The sequence below is a fragment of the Ursus maritimus genome, unplaced genomic scaffold (genome assembly GCF_017311325.1).
Source record: "Ursus maritimus isolate PB19 unplaced genomic scaffold, ASM1731132v1 scaffold_1, whole genome shotgun sequence".
Lineage (NCBI taxonomy): Eukaryota > Metazoa > Chordata > Mammalia > Carnivora > Ursidae > Ursus > Ursus maritimus.
The window spans coordinates 46040001-46058102 of NW_024423343.1; the positions used below are offsets into that span (position 1 = coordinate 46040001).

The 18102-nt window shown below is 39.0% G+C and overlaps 2 protein-coding genes and 1 pseudogene across 5 annotated transcripts in view; 1 reads left to right on the top strand and 2 right to left on the bottom strand.

Annotated features, from left to right (window-relative positions):
- FAM171B (family with sequence similarity 171 member B) overlaps nt 1-1634 on the bottom strand; it is a 61662-nt gene extending 60028 nt beyond the window's left edge. Inside the window, exon 1 of the mRNA XM_040643089.1 lies at nt 1281-1634. Within this exon, the coding sequence (XP_040499023.1) occupies nt 1281-1500 (220 nt within the window). The 5' untranslated portion in view covers nt 1501-1634. The remainder of the gene's footprint in view (nt 1-1280) is intronic.
- LOC103659926 lies at nt 1499-9351 on the top strand (annotated as a pseudogene).
- Nucleotides 9352-11669: 2318 nt separating this feature from the next.
- The window catches only part of ITGAV (integrin subunit alpha V), a 99822-nt gene continuing 93389 nt past the window's right edge, over nt 11670-18102 (bottom strand). For 2 of the 4 annotated variants that reach the window (XM_040643102.1, XM_040643096.1), the window contains exons 27-31: nt 16540-16653; nt 16331-16438; nt 15637-15759; nt 15308-15380; nt 11670-14260 (exon numbers count right to left, since the gene is read on the bottom strand). In XM_040643102.1, coding sequence (XP_040499036.1) covers nt 14214-14260; nt 15308-15380; nt 15637-15759; nt 16331-16438; nt 16540-16653 — 465 coding nt within the window. In that variant the 3' untranslated portion in view covers nt 11670-14213. Of the gene's footprint in view, nt 15381-15636; nt 15760-16330; nt 16439-16539; nt 16654-18102 lie in introns of all 4 variants that reach the window. The other 2 variants (XM_040643110.1, XM_040643107.1) reach the window with 1 other exon arrangement.

The window sequence follows — 18102 nt, forward strand, 5'->3', positions numbered from 1 at the left end:
AGAGGGTGTCAGGAACACATGCTTTCCTGCACACTGGTGATTTCATCCTATGCTCAGAGCACTCTGATAAATTAAATCATCCCGTCTGTCAGGAATCGCAGCTGGCGTGCCTGGGTATTGCTGTTTGATGACGAGCAAGCAGGACAAAATAAGATGCTGATTCCACTCTTTAAAATCTCATTTTCAACATCTTGTATGTTACCAGGAAGGATTTTAAAACAAAAACAAATGTTAAAATAGAATTCACTTTGGTTTTGTAGGAAACTAAGCCCACTTGCCAAAAAAACTGATGGCTTTTTTTTCTTTCTAAATAGCAGGCAGCCTCTATAGCAGGGAAGGGAACTGGGCTGGGGATGGGGAGAGGCTATTAAAATGGATAGTCCAGCTTTCTGTTTACCCATCGAGCTTTAAGGGGGGGGGCAGGAGGAGGCAGGAACTGAGGGACCGTTACAGCCACATATTCTATATGTATTTCCTCATCCTCACTGAATAGCGTCAAGAATCTGCCTCATTAAGTTCCACTAACAAGTAAGGAGATTCCTTCTCTGGAGGCAGGTTTGCTGTACTAACATCACTACAGACTTTATCTGTCCACCTCTCCTTTTCCCTTTTCCTTCAATTACAAATCCTGTTCCATTTTGGTTTATTTCATCTTATCATATTGAAGGAATTCTTGCAAACCGACTTAAACCCTTCCTGGGATAAGAGAAGCCAGAAATGAAAAATAAAATAAATCAAGATTTCTTTCTCCGGATCTAAATTTAAATATAGCAGGCGGGGCGAGATGATGAAAAGGCGTGTGGGTGTCTATTGCAAGATTTTTTCCGTCTCTAGGAAAGAAAAGGATAAAGAACAGAATGCTAAAGGGATTTGAGAAGTGTGTGTGTGTGTGTGCGCGCGCGCTCCCTCGCGCGCGCGCGCGCGCGCGTGTGTGTGTGTGTGTGTGTGTGCAGTCATTCCCAGGTCAGAGGGATGAATTCAGGAAGAAGGAAACGAAAAAGATCAATCGAGGCAGTCACTCACCCCTACTCCTCTCGACCCCTCCCCACCCTACTGCAGAGCTCTGCGCTTCCCAGAAAGCTCACCACCCAAAGAGCAGTTTCCCGAAACCAGAGCATTGCCCGAGTCCTGGGCAGACAGTCTGGGGAGATCGGGGAGACGAGAATGGGTCGGGACAAGCGATGGGAAGCGAGCTGGCTAAGGAAGAGGCGAGAAGGCCAGCGACGCCAGCTGAGATCCATCGCGGTGATGGGAAGGCAGGCCGGGCTGCCGGGACCTACCTGGAACAGTAGCGGTGGAGGATGCCGCCGGCACCTCCGGCCTCTCCTCCTCCGCCTCCTCCCGCTGCCGTTGTTGCTGCTGCTGTTGTTGCTGGATGAGACTGAGGTCGGAGCGGCTGAGCTCGGCTCGAGCGGCCGCGGGGACCAGCCGCGCCTTCAGCAGCACCGCGGCCAGGCCGAGCAGCAGGGTACAAGGGACGCGCCGGCTAAGCCTCGCCATGGCCGAGAGCCAGAGGGCCGCGGCGGCATATTGCGGGGCTCCCGGCGGCCGCGGACGCCCGGGCTGCGGGCTCCGGCAGCGCCCGCTCGCTCCTCGCTCCCTCGCCCCGCTCGCGCGGTCTGCTTCGCACGCCCTCACCAGGAGAGGGAGGCCGGCGAGGCGGCGGAGGGGAAGGGGGAGGGGGAGGAGGGGGAAGTTAGCATCCTGACGCACGTGATGCGCGGGGCGGGGCGGGGCGAGCACCGAGCCTCGGGCCGCGGCTCAGCTGTCACCCCCGGCGGAGCTGCTCCGAGGGCGCCGGCTCCGCGCAGTGCCGGGGGGCAATGCCGGGGGGCGGCATCCGAAGGTAAATGACAAAGAAGAACCTTTCTGGGGGCTGGTCGGCGTTCAGATCCTCCAGGCCTACGGAGACACCAGGAAGTTTTGCAGAAATGTGAATAAAATTCTCACCACCTGACCCCCAAGTAAAGGAGAAGGTGGTGTGTTGATCACGCTCCTAAAACACTTAACGCGCACCCACCGATCAATTAGTCGGGACCTTTTAGCCGCACAGGCTTCGCTGCATCACAGCCATGATTGGTTAACAATTAAACTGCAGTTGTACCGATTTGAACTAAACTTCCTCTTTCTGCTCAAATGGGAATTTCTGCGTTCTCAAATATTCTTAATTACATTTGTCTGATTGTAGCATACACTCTTCATTTGTTCAAAAAACATTTCCTAAATGAGTACCAGCTGTTTACTATGTGCTGGCGTTTACTCAGGGGCTTCAAATAAGCAAGATAAATCCCTGCATTCTGGGAGCTCCTACCTGTTAGGGCAGAGAAATATATAAGCAAATTACCATCCAGTGTGGTGGTTGCCACTGGAAACATACTATGAATTGCACTGAATTTGGAAGAAATTATATGGTGTATGGAAGCGCACGATGAAACACCGGGGGAGGTGGGGTTATATAGAATGAGAGTTCCACACATACATGGGTGCAAGCAGGTGGTCTAAAACTGGAGCAGCATGTGTGTGTGTGTGCGCGCGCGTGTGTGTGTGTGAAGCCCAGAGGTGTGTAATAGCACCATGTGCTTGGAAAATTGTGAGCAATGATTACGACAGAGTGACAGTGTTTTAGATTGAAAAGGAGAATGAAAATGAGGTCATTAAAAAAAAATTAATAGCAGACACTTCTATAGAAGTTACTGTGTCCAGGCACTATTTAAGCACTTCATTTAGGTTAACTCCTGTACTAACTCCGCTGGCTACATAAGGAAATTGAAATTTACACTGCAAGTGATTATGAAGTGGAAGAAACCAATCAGGGGAAGGGACTTGGTACCAGTCAGCCTAGCAGGATCACTTTGCTCTCAGTATGGAAGATGGATTACGGAAGGAGAAATTGGAGGAGAGGAGACCAGTTTAGAGGTGTTCCCAAAAGCGGTGAGGATATGCTGAAGTGACACTCGAAAGGAGAGGAAAGGCATGGGAGATTCAGTATTTAGGGCTAGAATCAGCAGAGATGGTTGATTGGGTGGGGAAGGAATAAGGAGAAAGATGGGTGGGTCCAGTAAGACACCCACATTGTCAGACTGAGATCTTGGGTAGCTACTTATGGCATCATCAAGATTAACTGGTCATATGGATTGCAGAATAGATGAGAGGACCTGCGTGTTCACTTGTGGACTCTTTGCATTCGGAGTGGCTGTGGACACTCGGGACATCTCCTAGTATATTGTAAATGTGATCTGATTGTGACGTCACATCATTTATCATCACAGTTGATTTAGCTGATTTGGCTGATTGTATCGTCCCTTTCTACACTCACCATTTTTTTTTTACTTTTTTTTTTTTTTAAGATTTTATTTATTTATTTGACAGAGAGAGAAAGAGAGCAAGCGCAAGCAGGGGGAACAGCAGAGAGAGAGGGAGAAGCAGACTCCCCACTGAACATGGAGCCTTTCGCAAGGCTTTGATCCTAGGACCATAGGATCATGACCTGAGCCGAAGGCAGCTGCTTACCCGACTAAGCCACCCAGGCACCCCCACACTCACCATTTTTCTGCATGTTCCTCCAGGTGTTTCCAACTTCCTGGAAAAAAAACGAACTTCGCAGCAGTGGAAATTTATTCTTTGCTCAAGGATATGAAAATAGTATTTATATAACCACAAAGAAAATAATAATTAATAATAATAGGCATTTTATATAAATTATCTCACTGTATCCTCAGAGCAATCCTACAAAAGAGCTTTCATTATCCTGTTTAGCAAATGGAAACACTGAGGACCAGAGAGGCTACTGTCTTGCCCAAGGCTGCCCTAGTAACGTGTGACTTCATCTTTCTGCACCTTTGGAAACTTTTACATGAGTTTGCATTGTTTTTTAGTGATTTTTAGACAAAAAAGAACTATGTGAGCTACATAAGTTTTGGAAAATAGATGCCAGCGTGAGGCCCCTCACACTAAACACCATTGTTCCATCACGGCTTCGCCTCGCCTATACGAGCAGGAGCTACTGGGTGGGAGGCTGAATGCAGAGAGCCTTTAGTAGCCTTATCAAGCTGTTTTTGTTGCATTTTCTTCCAAGTTACCTCCGCTCCTGGAGAGAGGAAAGGAGAAAATGGAAACAGCTCCAAAAACCTGATTGGCAGATCAGAAGGAAAGGAACATGGCCAGGATTTCTGTCATCTGCCTTATGGTGGCCAAGTCTTCTTTAATATGTTAGAAACCGACCTTCCAGGGGCAAAGCCACTGATTTCATTGCCCCAGTAGAGGGCGGACATCAAATCCTTCAATAATATGGACTGTTTAAAGAAATAAGCTTTGTCTATCAAGATGGCTTTTAGATGATTTTTAATGCTCTAATACTCATATAGCTTATGCCTAATTTCTGTGCAATATACAGAAGCCATATTATCTGACACAACCAAGGCTAGTAGGGAATCAAAAAACATTGGTCAAGAGACAAAAAAATATCAGTATATCTTAAATACGCTTTAAACGGCTTATTTTATCTTAAAATTTATTTTAAGATTTTATTTATCTTAAAATATATATTGTATATGTATATTTATTTACCCATTTTCTGATGTAGGACCAAGATTGTTTTTAAGTATCTAACCACATTCTAGGGTTTGAAGTCATAAACCACAATTACAATACAACTCTATTATTTGCAGTTTAAGTGGAAGGAGTTCTTAAACACTCTTGACAAGCAATCTGAGTGCCAAATCTTTCTATTTAAATTTTTTTCCCAAATTTTACAATTTTTTCACCCATTTAGTATTAAACTTTGTTTTCATAGAAAAATACACTTTGTTTAGATTTATATTTCATTCATGTATTCTTTAAAATACATAGAACTGGCAAAAACAAGTTTAGGAACAAACATGACTGACATTTGGCACACACACAAACCAACTGGGGGAGCCGAGCCAAGCAAACATTCAGGAACGTGTATCCTGCTAACTGCGTGTGTGTTACCTGTCAGTGTGTTTTACAAAGGAATGGAAGATGCCAGTGCCATCAGAAAGCAAAGTATACTACCATATACATATTAGAGATCTGCCTAAGATCTGCTGGTACCTCCCAATTGCTCTTAACATGAGGTCCACAATCCCTAACAGAATTAAAAAGCAATTTACAACCTATCCTCCAATGACCCAGGCTCATCTTTTAATATTTGCTACGTAAACACACACATACACACACACACACACACACACACACAGCACTGCAGAGAGGGAGAGAACCAGAGAGAGAGAAAAGGGATTTCTTGTATTACATTGAACTAGACTTATTTGGGTTGCCCCTAGACCTTCACATATTGATTTCCTCTACCTGGAGCTCTATTCCCTCACCTCTTGAACTGGTAAGCTTCCATAGAGCATGAAGAGTTAGTTTAGACATTACTTCCTCCAGAATACACTTCCTGACACCCTTAGCTTTGATTAAGTGCCCCTTCCATGAGCTTTCACATCACCTCGTATTTCCCCTTTTCTAAACAATAGAACTCTATTACTTAAAATGGATAGTAACTTGCCTATATCCTCTCTAGTGTATGTGAGGCTAGGACAGGCCACAGGACCAGGGCCATCATGTTCACTCCATCTCCAGCTCCTCCCCAATGCATAACACTGGTTGTTGTTTGCTTTCTTAATCAAATCAATACATCAATGTTAAGAAGCAGAACTGTTGGTTAATGGAGGAAGGCCCTGGAATCAGACTTCTCTGGTGTCCCCCACACAGGTATGGGATTTACCAATATTCTAGGCCTCAATTTCTCAGCTGTATAATGGGAGAAATAATAGAGCCTCAAGGAGACAACAAAATGAAATCATATATAAAAATACTTAATTTCTTGCTATAGAAACTGTTTAGTAAATGTCAGACACTTCTTTTGTTAATATTAAGTATGGTCTGTTTTATTTATATGTATTTTATAATGCATATAAAATTTCATGTTATATGTTTTATAAAGTGACTGCAAATACTAAATTAACAACTGCTGAACCATAGCTCCTAAGAGGAATTCAGAGTTAGGTTCCTGTGAGTCTCTGGTCACAACATTTTCATCAACTAATCAATGCATAACTTGTTTTATGTGTGTTTCTGTTTAAAGACACCTTATTTATTGTGTATTGTTAGTTTATTAACATTGAGCTCACAGCAAATAGCACTATACCTCATGCCTGAAAGAAACTATGTCACACATATACTTTCTCTGTAAGGAACATCACAGCCTTCTTGGGCGTAGGAACACGACAGAGCATTCAGCATGGTAACCAGGGGCCATTTGAAACAACAAAATAACTAATGGAAAGTACAAAGCTGAAAAAAAAATGGCACTAAGTAGATGGCCAAAAGGACACTTACTATGAGAACTGAAAGAAGGAAGAGCATCACCTTGTTTGACTTCAGCTGGGAATGTGAATGTTGTATAACTCAAATTTTTCACTGCTCTGCACGTTTCCATGAATAACCATGAAAGTACTGATGTGGGGGTTACAAATACATTTCAGCAAATAGGCTAATTCAGAAAGATGCAGTCATGAATAATGAGGAGCTACTGCATATGTGTGTGTAATCTGTATCTAATACATTGCTTTTGATGTAAGAAAGATTGGATAAGAGAAAATATAAGAAAGCCAAATAATTCTGGGGGGGGGGGAGGAGGGGAATACTATCAATGGAAAGAATCTACCCGTGTAGTCCCAGAACCCAGGCTTGTGCTAGTGCAAGGCTAGCCCCCCGGGCACCAGGCCAGCACCTTCAGATGCAGCCTCCAGTTTAGACCCCATGTCCCCAGAACTCCAGGCCTGCTCCAGTGCCAGACTGGTCCCTGCGACCCCAGTCTCTAGGGCCACCACAGCACTAGGCCAGCACCCATGCACTCAGGCTCGAGTGGACCCAGGGTCCAGGACCGGCTCCTTGGACTCATGCACCAGGCTTCCTACCACCAAATCCATCACCATCCACAAATCAGTCATCATGATCTACCACATTAACAAAACGAAGGATAAAAATCATATGAGCCTCTGAATAGATGCAGAAATAGCATTTGACAAAATTTAACACCCTTTCACGAAAAAAACAAAAACTCTCAATGAATCAGATATGGAAGAAATATACCTCAATATGATAAAGGCATATATGACAAGCCCACAGCTAACATCATACTCAATAGTGAAAGCTGAAAGCTTTTCCTCCAAGATTAGGAACAAAACAAAGATGCCCACTCTTACCACGTCTAATAAACACAGTACTGGAAGTAAGTGTTCTTCAGTGGACGAATGGACGAAGAAAATGTGTTACACACGCACAATATAATACTATTTAGCCATAAGAAAGAATGAAATCTTGCCATTAGTGACAACATGGGTGGATCTTGAGGGTGTTATGCTAAATGAAATAAGTCAGACAGAGAAAGAAATACCTTATGATCTCACTTATATGTGGAATTAAATAAAAACAAACCAAGCTTATAGATACAGAGAATGGATTGGTGGTTGCCAGAGATATGGGGTGGAGGGTGGGAGAAATGGGTGAAGAGGGTCAAAAGTTACATATTCCAGTTATAAAATAAATAAGTTATGGGGGTATAATGTATAGCATGGTGACTATAGTGAAATACTGTATTGCATGATTAAAAGTTGCTAAGAGAATAATCTTAAAAGTCATTAAAAATATATATTTATAAAAATTTATAAAAATATATATTATAAAATATATAGTAACTATGCATGCTGGCAGATGCCAACTAGACTTAGTGTGATGGTCATTTTGCAATACATACAAATATCCAGTCATTATGTTGTACACCTGGAACTAATATAATGTTAAATGTCAATTATACCTCAATTTTTAAAAAAAAGCGAAAAAGAAAAAAAAAGAAGAAAGAAAACCACAGAACTCTCCACATTGCTCTATAAAATCAACACAATCCTCATCAGAATCTAAGATGACAAACTGCAGAAGTTGACAAACTGATTCTAAAATTCACATGGAGTTGCATGGGACCCCCAGAGAGCCAAAACAGTCCTGAAAACCAAGACTAAAGTACGGAGCTAGCCTCGCCGGCATCCCAGCTGACTACTGCTCTGTGGGAAGGCACAGATTTGGCCACAGCTGAAAAGAGTTTCCATAAAATTAATGGGAAACATCTTTCAGGAGCCACACCTGCAAAACATTTTAAACTAAACTATGCCACTTATGGGAAATAACCAGATAATAGCCCTGTGTACTCCCTTTCTTTTTTGGGGGGGGGAGCAGCTGACTCCAGATGTGGATGGTGGTGTGTTGTATGGTTGATTGTCCGCGTCCACCTCTGCTGTTGGGGAGACAAGGTGGTCTGGGATCAGACAGTATGTCTAAGGGTTTTGGTTTTATGGAATTCATGGACGAACTGCAACAGAAGCAAAGTCTGACAGAATGCCAGGGCACAGCAGGACTGGGGGCCACACCAGCACTTCTGAGCATGGCAATCACTAAGGTGAGCCATATGAAGCTGGTGGAATACAATCAGATGTGCATTGATAGCTATAACTAGTGTTAGCAGCAGCACCAGAACTACCGTGTCTGGTGGAGGTAGGACTAGAACACAGGCAACAACAGCTGTAGTTACCCCCAAAATGGCTCTCCGCGGAGCACCACACAGACACCTGAAGAAGTTGGAGACAATGCACCTAATGACCCCAGGCCATAGCCGGGTGTGGCTGAGGCCACCGAGGAGTTGACGGAGCAGAGTAAGGAGCTGTACGATGCACCCAGAGACTGTCACTGGTAGTCCCTGTACATTGTGTCTTTAGAGACCCCACCATGACATCGCCAGGACAAAGGACTACCCAGAATGAACGATGTGAGGGAGAAGACAGAATCCTTTTTAAACAAATTATTGCAAGAACTTTTACCTTTTTGGAAATAAAATTTTTAAGGTATCAGTAATCAACTGTTCCTTAAATTATGACTATTCTTGCAATACTGCTGTCTTCATTTAATAATGAACCATTTCATTTGAGTTTGAAAACCAAGGGACCAACTATTGAAGAGGGTTGAACAAGGCTGACATTTGTATTTCTTGGAACAAGAATCATTTACTCAGGTAGGGCTACCCACACTCCTGGGGATAAAGACAGTTTAGGATTATTAACCAAAGTGGATCATATGATTCAACAGTTACTAAAGCTCAGGTGTAGAGGCCTTCTCAGGTGACAGGCAGGTAAGTCAGTAACAGTACAGTCAGAATACCTGGCTTACCGGCCGTATGTCAGAGTGGGCAATTTCCTCCGTGGCATTTCAGGTAACCATCGATGTGCAAGCTCCAACCCCACTCTTGTGTTTCTTGTCCTTAATTATATAAATTCATTAAATATTTTAAAAAGTTAAAAAATTTAAGAAAATTTATAAGACACCAACCTTCTTGTCTCCAGTGGGAAACTTACCTTGAATCTTACACAAGATCAAGAATAATTTCTATTACTCGGGTGGAGAACATAATTCTCCAAATTAAGTACTACTAATATAGATCATTTAGTACTTTTTGTGAATAACCTTGTAGTCATTAATTAATATTCTGAATACAAAATTGGCTAAAAAGTAATCCCTAAAGATTCCATTTTGATACTCCAACATCTGAGAAATGGTATAGAAGATCTTTGAGATTAATTACTTTGAAACAAATTAGTTTTTTTAATAACATGAAGGTAAATTACTGTGTAAAGTTCAAGTTCAAAATCTAAATGCTCCTTTTATTAAAACAACACCAATTTATATAGTTGTTATTTTTCAGGAAATAGGGCTGACAAGGGGAGTGAACCAGGGTGCAAAAGGAAATCAAACCATGTAAATATAGGCAATTCAGAACAGTTCAGAAAGTGAATAAAAATATTACTTAGAAACGTATTGGTGTTGCATCAACTAATATTCCAGCATCCCAGCCTACCCACTAGATAGTAACAAGTCTATTTGATAAAGGGTCACTAGTAATCCAGGCAGTCTTGCACAGCAGAAAGCACCCAGGACTAGGAATTTGAATTATAAGCTTTAGTTCTAATCCTGCCGGTATGAATTTGGACAAGGAATGAACTCTGGGCATCATTACCAGTATGTAGGGGTGAGGTAAACTCTAACTTGTGGTTTTTAGCTGTTGGACCATGATGCACGTAGATGTTCTTCTGTGACTGTCCTGTTTAGGATTCACTGAACTTCCACAACTGTACAGTTGTTACATTTTACCAAATTTGGCAACTTTTTGTTTTTAAGTTAGTTTGTCTCTCCCATTTTCACTCTCCTCTCTGACTCCTTTTCTTTTACACCTAGATAGAGCCAGTCCCTGAGGCTGTTTTGTTCTGTAATCCACACCACCACCGCCACCCTGCCCCGCTCCCTGCCCCGCTCCCGTGTGGTGCTTCAGTTTAGATGAATTGTTGCTCTCTAAATTCACGGATTCTTCCTTCTGTCTACTTTTAATCCCCCTCCAATGAGTTTCTGATTTCAGATACATCATTTTTTAGTTCCAGAATTTCCATTCGAGTCCTTTATTAATTTCCAATCTCTTCTGAAATGCCCGTAATTTTCATGTTTTTCTAGAGTTTTTAACATATTTATCATTGTTACTTAAAGTCACACCTGCTAAATTTTTTGTGGGTCTCTTTCGATTGACTCTTTTTTCCCCCTTCAAACTATGGGTAACATTTTCTTTTCTTCCCATTCACACACACAGACACACATGCATGACACTGTGGATGGAACATTGCAGTCTTTATAGGTGGTGTCGTCTTCCTCTCAAAGTAACTGCCTAAAGGAGAAAATGAATTACAAATGGATCACCTTTGATTTGTGGACGCTTGGTTTTATGCTTTGTTAGGGTGGGCCAATACTTTGCTCTTCATCCGAGGGCTAAGCAATCAATCTTGGTATATAGTATTTATTTCTGAGGCATAGATCCTCCAAGGTTTCGATGGAAAGACTGGGTGTTTCCGAGCACCTGTCACTGGGTAACACTCAAACTCCAATCTCATTTCTCCTACAGTAGGTAGTGGCTGAAATATCTGTTCATCTCTTCCAACCGTCCATCTGCTGTTTTCCTTTTCAGCCCCTTGGAGTCTCACCAGACTAGAGTCATGGTCAGGGTCAGAAAAGGATTTGAGGGGAAAACATTCCTTCCTTCCACAATGTGGCTCCTTTCTTTCCTCAATTTTTAGTCATGATGACAGTCCCATCATTCCAGGAAATGAGGGCCCTTTTCTGCTTGCATTCTAGGCAAAAGGAAGTAACTTTCAGGAAAAAGGTGGTTCCCCTCTTTAATAAGAGTCAAATCCCCTCCAGTTTCTGCCTGCTTTTGCTAACTTCAGTGTTTTCAAAAAAGTTTTTTTTTCCCCTTCTTATTTTGTTCATCACTTACCATTGTCATCTGATAAAAGCTGCCCTGCCATTATTGGAACTGGAAACCCTTTTTAAACTTTAAAATGTCTATGATTCTGTGATTTGTAATTGGTGTATTTTAACATTAGGTTCCTTTGGCTCTTTTTGTGTTACTTTTTTTCAAATAACTAACACTCTTGAGGAATTCAGATTTTCAGAGAGGCACCTCTTTGAGGTCAACCTTTTAGTACATTATTGCTGGCTCATGTGATTAAAAAACAAAATGTCACAGAGAAAAATATAAAGTCCATACACAAAAGTGGCACCATACGCTCAAGTTTATTGAACAGACACAAGTTACACATTGGAAACCAAGCAGAACACTGTACCAGTTTTCACTAACTCAAGTCAGCAAATGACAAATTTTAGAAAACACACGTTTTATGTCTCACCCAATGTGGGTGATCATAAGAGAAGCAAACAAAGAAAATTACAATGTTATTAGGTAGCAAATTAATTTGATATATATAGCTTCCAAGTTAGTTTAAGATATTTCGAAGTGTTTCAAAACTAGAAGGGAATAAGTCATGTCCAGCCTAAAATAAAATGTAGAATGTACCTTTTAGGGGTAAATAACTTCATTTGTATATCCATAGAAGAATCCCTCCTTCTTACTAACCAAAATTCTAATAAATTTAAATCTCTGTTTAGATTAGGTTTACTAAATTAACAATGACTCTGAAAATTACCTAGGTTTGGTTACATTGTTATATTGCACTTGAGAACAATGACAACAAAAATCAAGGATTTGGTACCTCTCCCAAGAAGTTCATTATATATCAGAAATTACAATGAAATACAAGCATTTGTGTATGGGGTTCATTGTTCAAACTAGCCTACCAACAAGTTAAAAGGGCTAGTCTCCAAAACACAGAGTATTAAGTTATTTTGCCATTTTTGATCCTATATTCAATTTCTGAATTTTACATTTTTTTTTTATTTACCAAACTACCACATACACAAACTACCCAAGAGTACATACAAAGTGACACTGAGATAGGCAATGGTCATACACATGTATTTCAAAAATGACTTATTCTTCTCCAAGCCTGGCACTATGCTCTGCAACAAAGAAGTGTCTATCAACTTACAGACTGTTTGCCTTATAAGAAGCAGCTGACCTATTATATAATGTACTTTTGCCACTTAAATATCTCTTGGGGTCATCATTAGCTATCTAAAGTCTTCCACAGCCCTCTTAAGGAAGTCAGTGTAAGTACAGTCTCTTTTATTAATACTTTAATTTTCTCATTATATGAAGTATTGATGAGAATTTATTATGAAGTAGTAGTTTCATAACACAGGTAAAATTGTGGCATTAAAGTTTTAATTGTTCTACACTTCAGAATTATGAAGACCTATATCACAATTATAATAATAATTCATCACAAGAGAAAGGTAAAGGAGAAAAAAAGAAAGAATATCCCTCACACAAATGTTTCTCAAAATATCAATTCTGAAATAAAAGCCTACATAAGAAATCGACAACAGTATCAATACTTCTTACAAATATTAAATGCTTTAAATACTCTCTATCTCACTCATGTTTTTTCAAACTGATCAGATTATTAAAATTTTACACTCAAAATGGATTTTAATTCTCAATAAATCATAGACACACTAGTATTTAAAATGCTTGGAAATTAAAACAGTTTTCATTGAACTATTATTTGACATTTTAACCAAATACATTCACATGCTGCTTTAGGGTAAAAAGAATCTCAACATTTTCCCAAACATTTTCTCAAAGCGTAAGCTTCCAAATCATTCTTCTACTGTATTTTTGTAGAGATACACATATTCATTTTTTAAAAGAAAATACTATTGCTTAAAACTACATTTCATAAAAGGGAACTTAAAAGATCATGCTTCCAACAACAACATCCTTCAGTCTCCCTTACAAGATTATACCTTGAGATTGAGGCCATAAAAGGAACAGACCGTGCAAAAGCAAACAGTAATATTTTTTTTTTAAAGAGTGAATTTCTATCCAACATATACTTTCAGGGATGACTACTATTAGGTGGGAAAACAGGTAGTGAAAGTTGTCAACTTAGTGACTGTTTGGTGGCAGACCCTAGGATAAAAATATTTTTTCTTAAAAAAACTTTAGACTTAACTGGTAATAAAAATACTTTTATTGCATATGACTAAGATCTTTTAAGCTATTAATAAAATCTATACTACAAACCTATGAATTTTGAGATTCATTAAAGCTAAATACAGGGTCTTGTCATGTTCTAACATATATAACTCACATCCCTCCGTTTTATGAACACACTCTAGCTTGGCCACTTGTGTAAGGAATTAGAACACAAGATACGCCAAGATAAATTTCAATTCTTTTTAAAACATAGAAAAATATTCAATTATTTAAGGGAAATATTTATCATTGCCTAATGAGGACAGCTGTTAAAAACCTATTAAACTCTCAATTTCTAAAGCATACCATGATGTAATTGCACAAAAATAGGTATAATTAAGTCATTCCCAGACCTCGAGGAACTGTGAATAAATCACATATTCCTCTAGAAGAATCATCACTCGACAGGCATATAAAACTACAACGTGCCACCTGCGCAATTTTTATATAAAAATCCTAAAAAAGTAATTTATTTTAATAAAACTACAAAAGTTTTAAAAGGCTCCCAATAACCTGAATTGTTTATAAAAGTAACTTTTATATGTTATTTTGATAGCTGAGACTGGTTTTACACATGATACCTTGCTTAAACTAAGGTAATACCCACCTGAGTAGCATCATGCTATTGCTAGAAGGAAACCAGCAAGCTACTTTAAGAATTTCAATTCCAAGCATTTTTCATGGGGTTGGAAGTTTGGATGCAGGTTCCTGTAATTTGTAAAGACTCCTCATTGATCTTAGCCCATTCTCAGTAAAGTTTTGGAAATATAAAGAATACATATATAGGAAAAAAAATAAATTAATCCCAACTAAAAATTCTTGCTCTAAGAGCATACCACTAATAAGCAACTCTATCAAAGAACTACAGTCTTTTAATTTAAATGCTTTTTTTGTGTGTATATTGTAAATAGCCAGACTAACACAACGGAATACAAGTACTTTGGAAATGATTTCCAGCTGCTTATGGCTTTAAGCATGATGATGATTAGTGGAAATTAAACTATTACACAAAAGAGGCATTTTTGATCATAGAGTTTTTAGTATAGGTTGGCTTAAAGGATTTGAAATAGAACCTAAACATACAAATTGAAATGTAAGGAAAGACTGGATTAAACAGAAATAAAAATGTAATAGCATGAACCCAATTTTCATATTAAAAATACTGTATCTTTGCTCTTACAGGAAAGAATTTGGATGGATCATGCTTTTTTTTTTTTTTAAAGTTCTACCACACAGGTAATATTAAAATCCAAGTTCATGCAGTTATAAAGTTAGTAGCTTAAAAACTCAACTGTAGTGTAATGTATACTAACAATAAGTTCCTGTACAAAAGAGGTGGATCTTAAGGTCCAAATACGGATTGCTTTAAAACAACAAAAGCAACAACAAACAAAATCAACATACAAAATCAGAAACAGTAATTGTAGGAGGTACTATTTTATATAAAGTGGTAACTCAGGCACTACCTGTCTTATGTACATTGGAGAACTATCACTTGAAATTTTGTTATTTAAATAATAAAAACACAAGTCAGTGGGTGTGTATCACACGTACGTCCAAACTTAATTATTACAAAAAGGCTGACAAATATTGCTCTCGTTTTGTGGTTAATACCAACGGGCACCATCAGCAGTACAGTCTTGGAATTTTATTCCTCGAGAAAGAAACTGAAACCTATAAGGAAGTTGGTAATTCTAATGGGTTAGGACGTAGCATAACTTAAAAATCACAGTTAAGTTTCTGAGTTTCCTTCACCATTTTCATGAGGTTGAAGCTGTTCCCTTTCTTGTTCTTCTTGAGGTGGCCGGACACGTTTAAAAAAGCCCATCTGTTAGTTGAAGACAAACTAACATTACCGCCACATCAGGGAAGAAAATTAAAAGTACTAAGTGATGCATTATCACCGAGAAAATGTGAGGGGCACTTCATACAACTTTTCTCCCTTCAAATATACGGTGCTCGTCATGCATCATAAAGTTCCCTTTCTTCCTCCCCTTCTTTTCTATTCTTCCTTCTTTCCCTTCCTCCCTTACCCTTTCCTTCGGCTTCTCCTCCCTCCTGCTCTTCCTAAATCCATTACTTACCCTGTACATTACAAATACCAAAACGGCCAGTAACAGCAATCCTGCTAGCACTGCCAAAATGATCACCCACACGGGCACAGGCATGGGAGCGGGCTGAATGCCCCAGGTGACATTAGTGGTGACCTGTTGGGGGGAAAAAGGTTTTGAGTTTTAAAAATAGTTCACTGAATCACTCAACAAATGTCTGAATGCCTATACATTTTGTTTTAATGGTATTCACATTTTCCTTTCTTGTATATGATAATCTGTGACTATATATTTGGTATTGATCGCGTGCATGTATGCACATAAAATTCCCAACAGCACGTTAACTTCAAGGTACCTCTGAAGTGATTTTTAAATAATCAAATCCAGCTTTGATGTATTAGTCCCATTTTTAATCCTCAAATTATAGATCTTTAAAATCTTTAGCCTTCATCTATTATAGTTAATTTCCAACTTTCTAACTTTGTGGGGAAAAACTCCCCAAATTCCCTCCCATGAAATCTCTTACATAGGGATGCTAAAGTAAAACGCCCACCTTTAATAATTCTGGGATGAGGGAGTAAAATAATATTAAACTAGGATATAGGCCTATCAAATAACTTTTAAATTATCAAAATAGTTAAGGTGTCATTATTTAAAATAAAATAAAAAAATATCTATGGCATTGAACTGAATGGATTTATTCCATTTCCCCAAATCAATGACTTACTAATGTGGAGTTGAAGATATCCTCAATTGGAAGATTCTTATAAGGAAATTCAATGACATTAAAAGAAGCAGATGACTTCAGAGAGTACGAATGATTCTGGTTTTCTTTCTGTATGGAAATAACAGCGAAATGATCTCCTAGATGTGAGGCCTTTTTCATGTCTTGGAGAAAATGGATAGACTGGCAAATACTGTTATCGGTCTACTTACATTCATAAAGGTCTCAGTCCACAACAGGGACTTTACATACAGGATGGCACTCTTTCCTNNNTCTAGTCGTCCAACTTGGCAGACAATCTTCAAGCACTCAGCAATTCCACAACCCTGGAAAACAAATTCTTTACTTATAAGAAAAGGTCTTTCTATCATCTCTTCAACATATGAAAAGTAGACATTTTAGCTGTTTTATGTGAAAGCTAAAGAGATGATCCAGACTCTTTTGCCCTTATAAGAATAATGTTTAAAATGATAGGCTAATAGTGGAGTCTATGAATGCTTTTTGTTAAAAGGGGTTGGTTTTGGGGCGCCTGAGTGGATTACTTGGTTAGGCACTGGACTCAATCTCAGCTCAGGTCTTGATCTCAGGGTTGTGAGGACAATCCCTGTATTGGGCTCCATACTGGGCATGGAGCCTACTTAAAAAAATAAATAAATAAAAATAAAGGTTTGGTTTTCTTTCTTTTTTTTTTTTATTATGTTCAGTTAGCCAACATATAGTACATCATTAGTTTTTGATGTAGTGTTCAATGATTCATTAGTTGCATAAAGGGGTTGGTTTTAATGTGATTTGTTATATAAGGATAAGATCTAAATATTAAAAGATACATTTTTATGGCCAGAAATCAATTCTTCTAGAATATTCTAGGATTCTAGAAGTCAACATTTTTCTAGAAGTTAATATTCTTTAGGTAAACCCAGAGCATGATGATTATGGTAGGACATAAAAATCAGATCATAATATGCCTACAGAAAAGAAAAAGAAACAGAATCAATCTTAAACAGCTACTCCATGTCAGATCTGTAAAAATCAAGTGGCATGCTGATGGTCTTTGCTACATTCACTGTTTTTATCAGTAAATGGAAGGCAGGCAGTCAAAGATAGGAAATAATGACCTCCTCGTAATGTTCTGGTCAAACTGCATTAGACCTGTCACATGCATAGTCACAACAATGCTATCTAGTAAGTGGTACTTCCAGTTGACGATGAGGAATAACCAAATTTCCTTGACCTGAGGAAGGGCATCTGTGACAGCCGGTAACTAATATCATACTTAATGGTGAAGGAACAAATACTTTCCTCCTAAGATCAGAAACAAGACAACAGTGCCCACTCGTGACACTTTTATTCAAATTGTTCAGAAGGCCCTACCAGTACAATTAAGCAAGAAAAAAAACTAAATAAAAGGTACCCAAATTGGAAAAGAAGAAGTAAAGCTATCTCTATTCACAGATGACAGGATCCTACATACAAAAAACAGTAAAGAATCCACAATAAAACTACTGGAACTAATAAACAAGTACAGAAAAGACACAGAACACAAGATTGATGATATATAAATAACTTGTATTTCTATATAACAGTAATGAAAATTCTGAAGATGAAATTAAGTAAACAATTCTATTTCAAAGAGCATCCCAAAAGACTGAAATACATAGAAGTAATTTAACCAAGAAAGTGTAAGACTTGCATACACTTACAAGTACAAAATATTTTTGAAAGAAATGAAAGAAGACCTAAATAAATGGAAAGATATCTCATGTTCAAGAACTGAA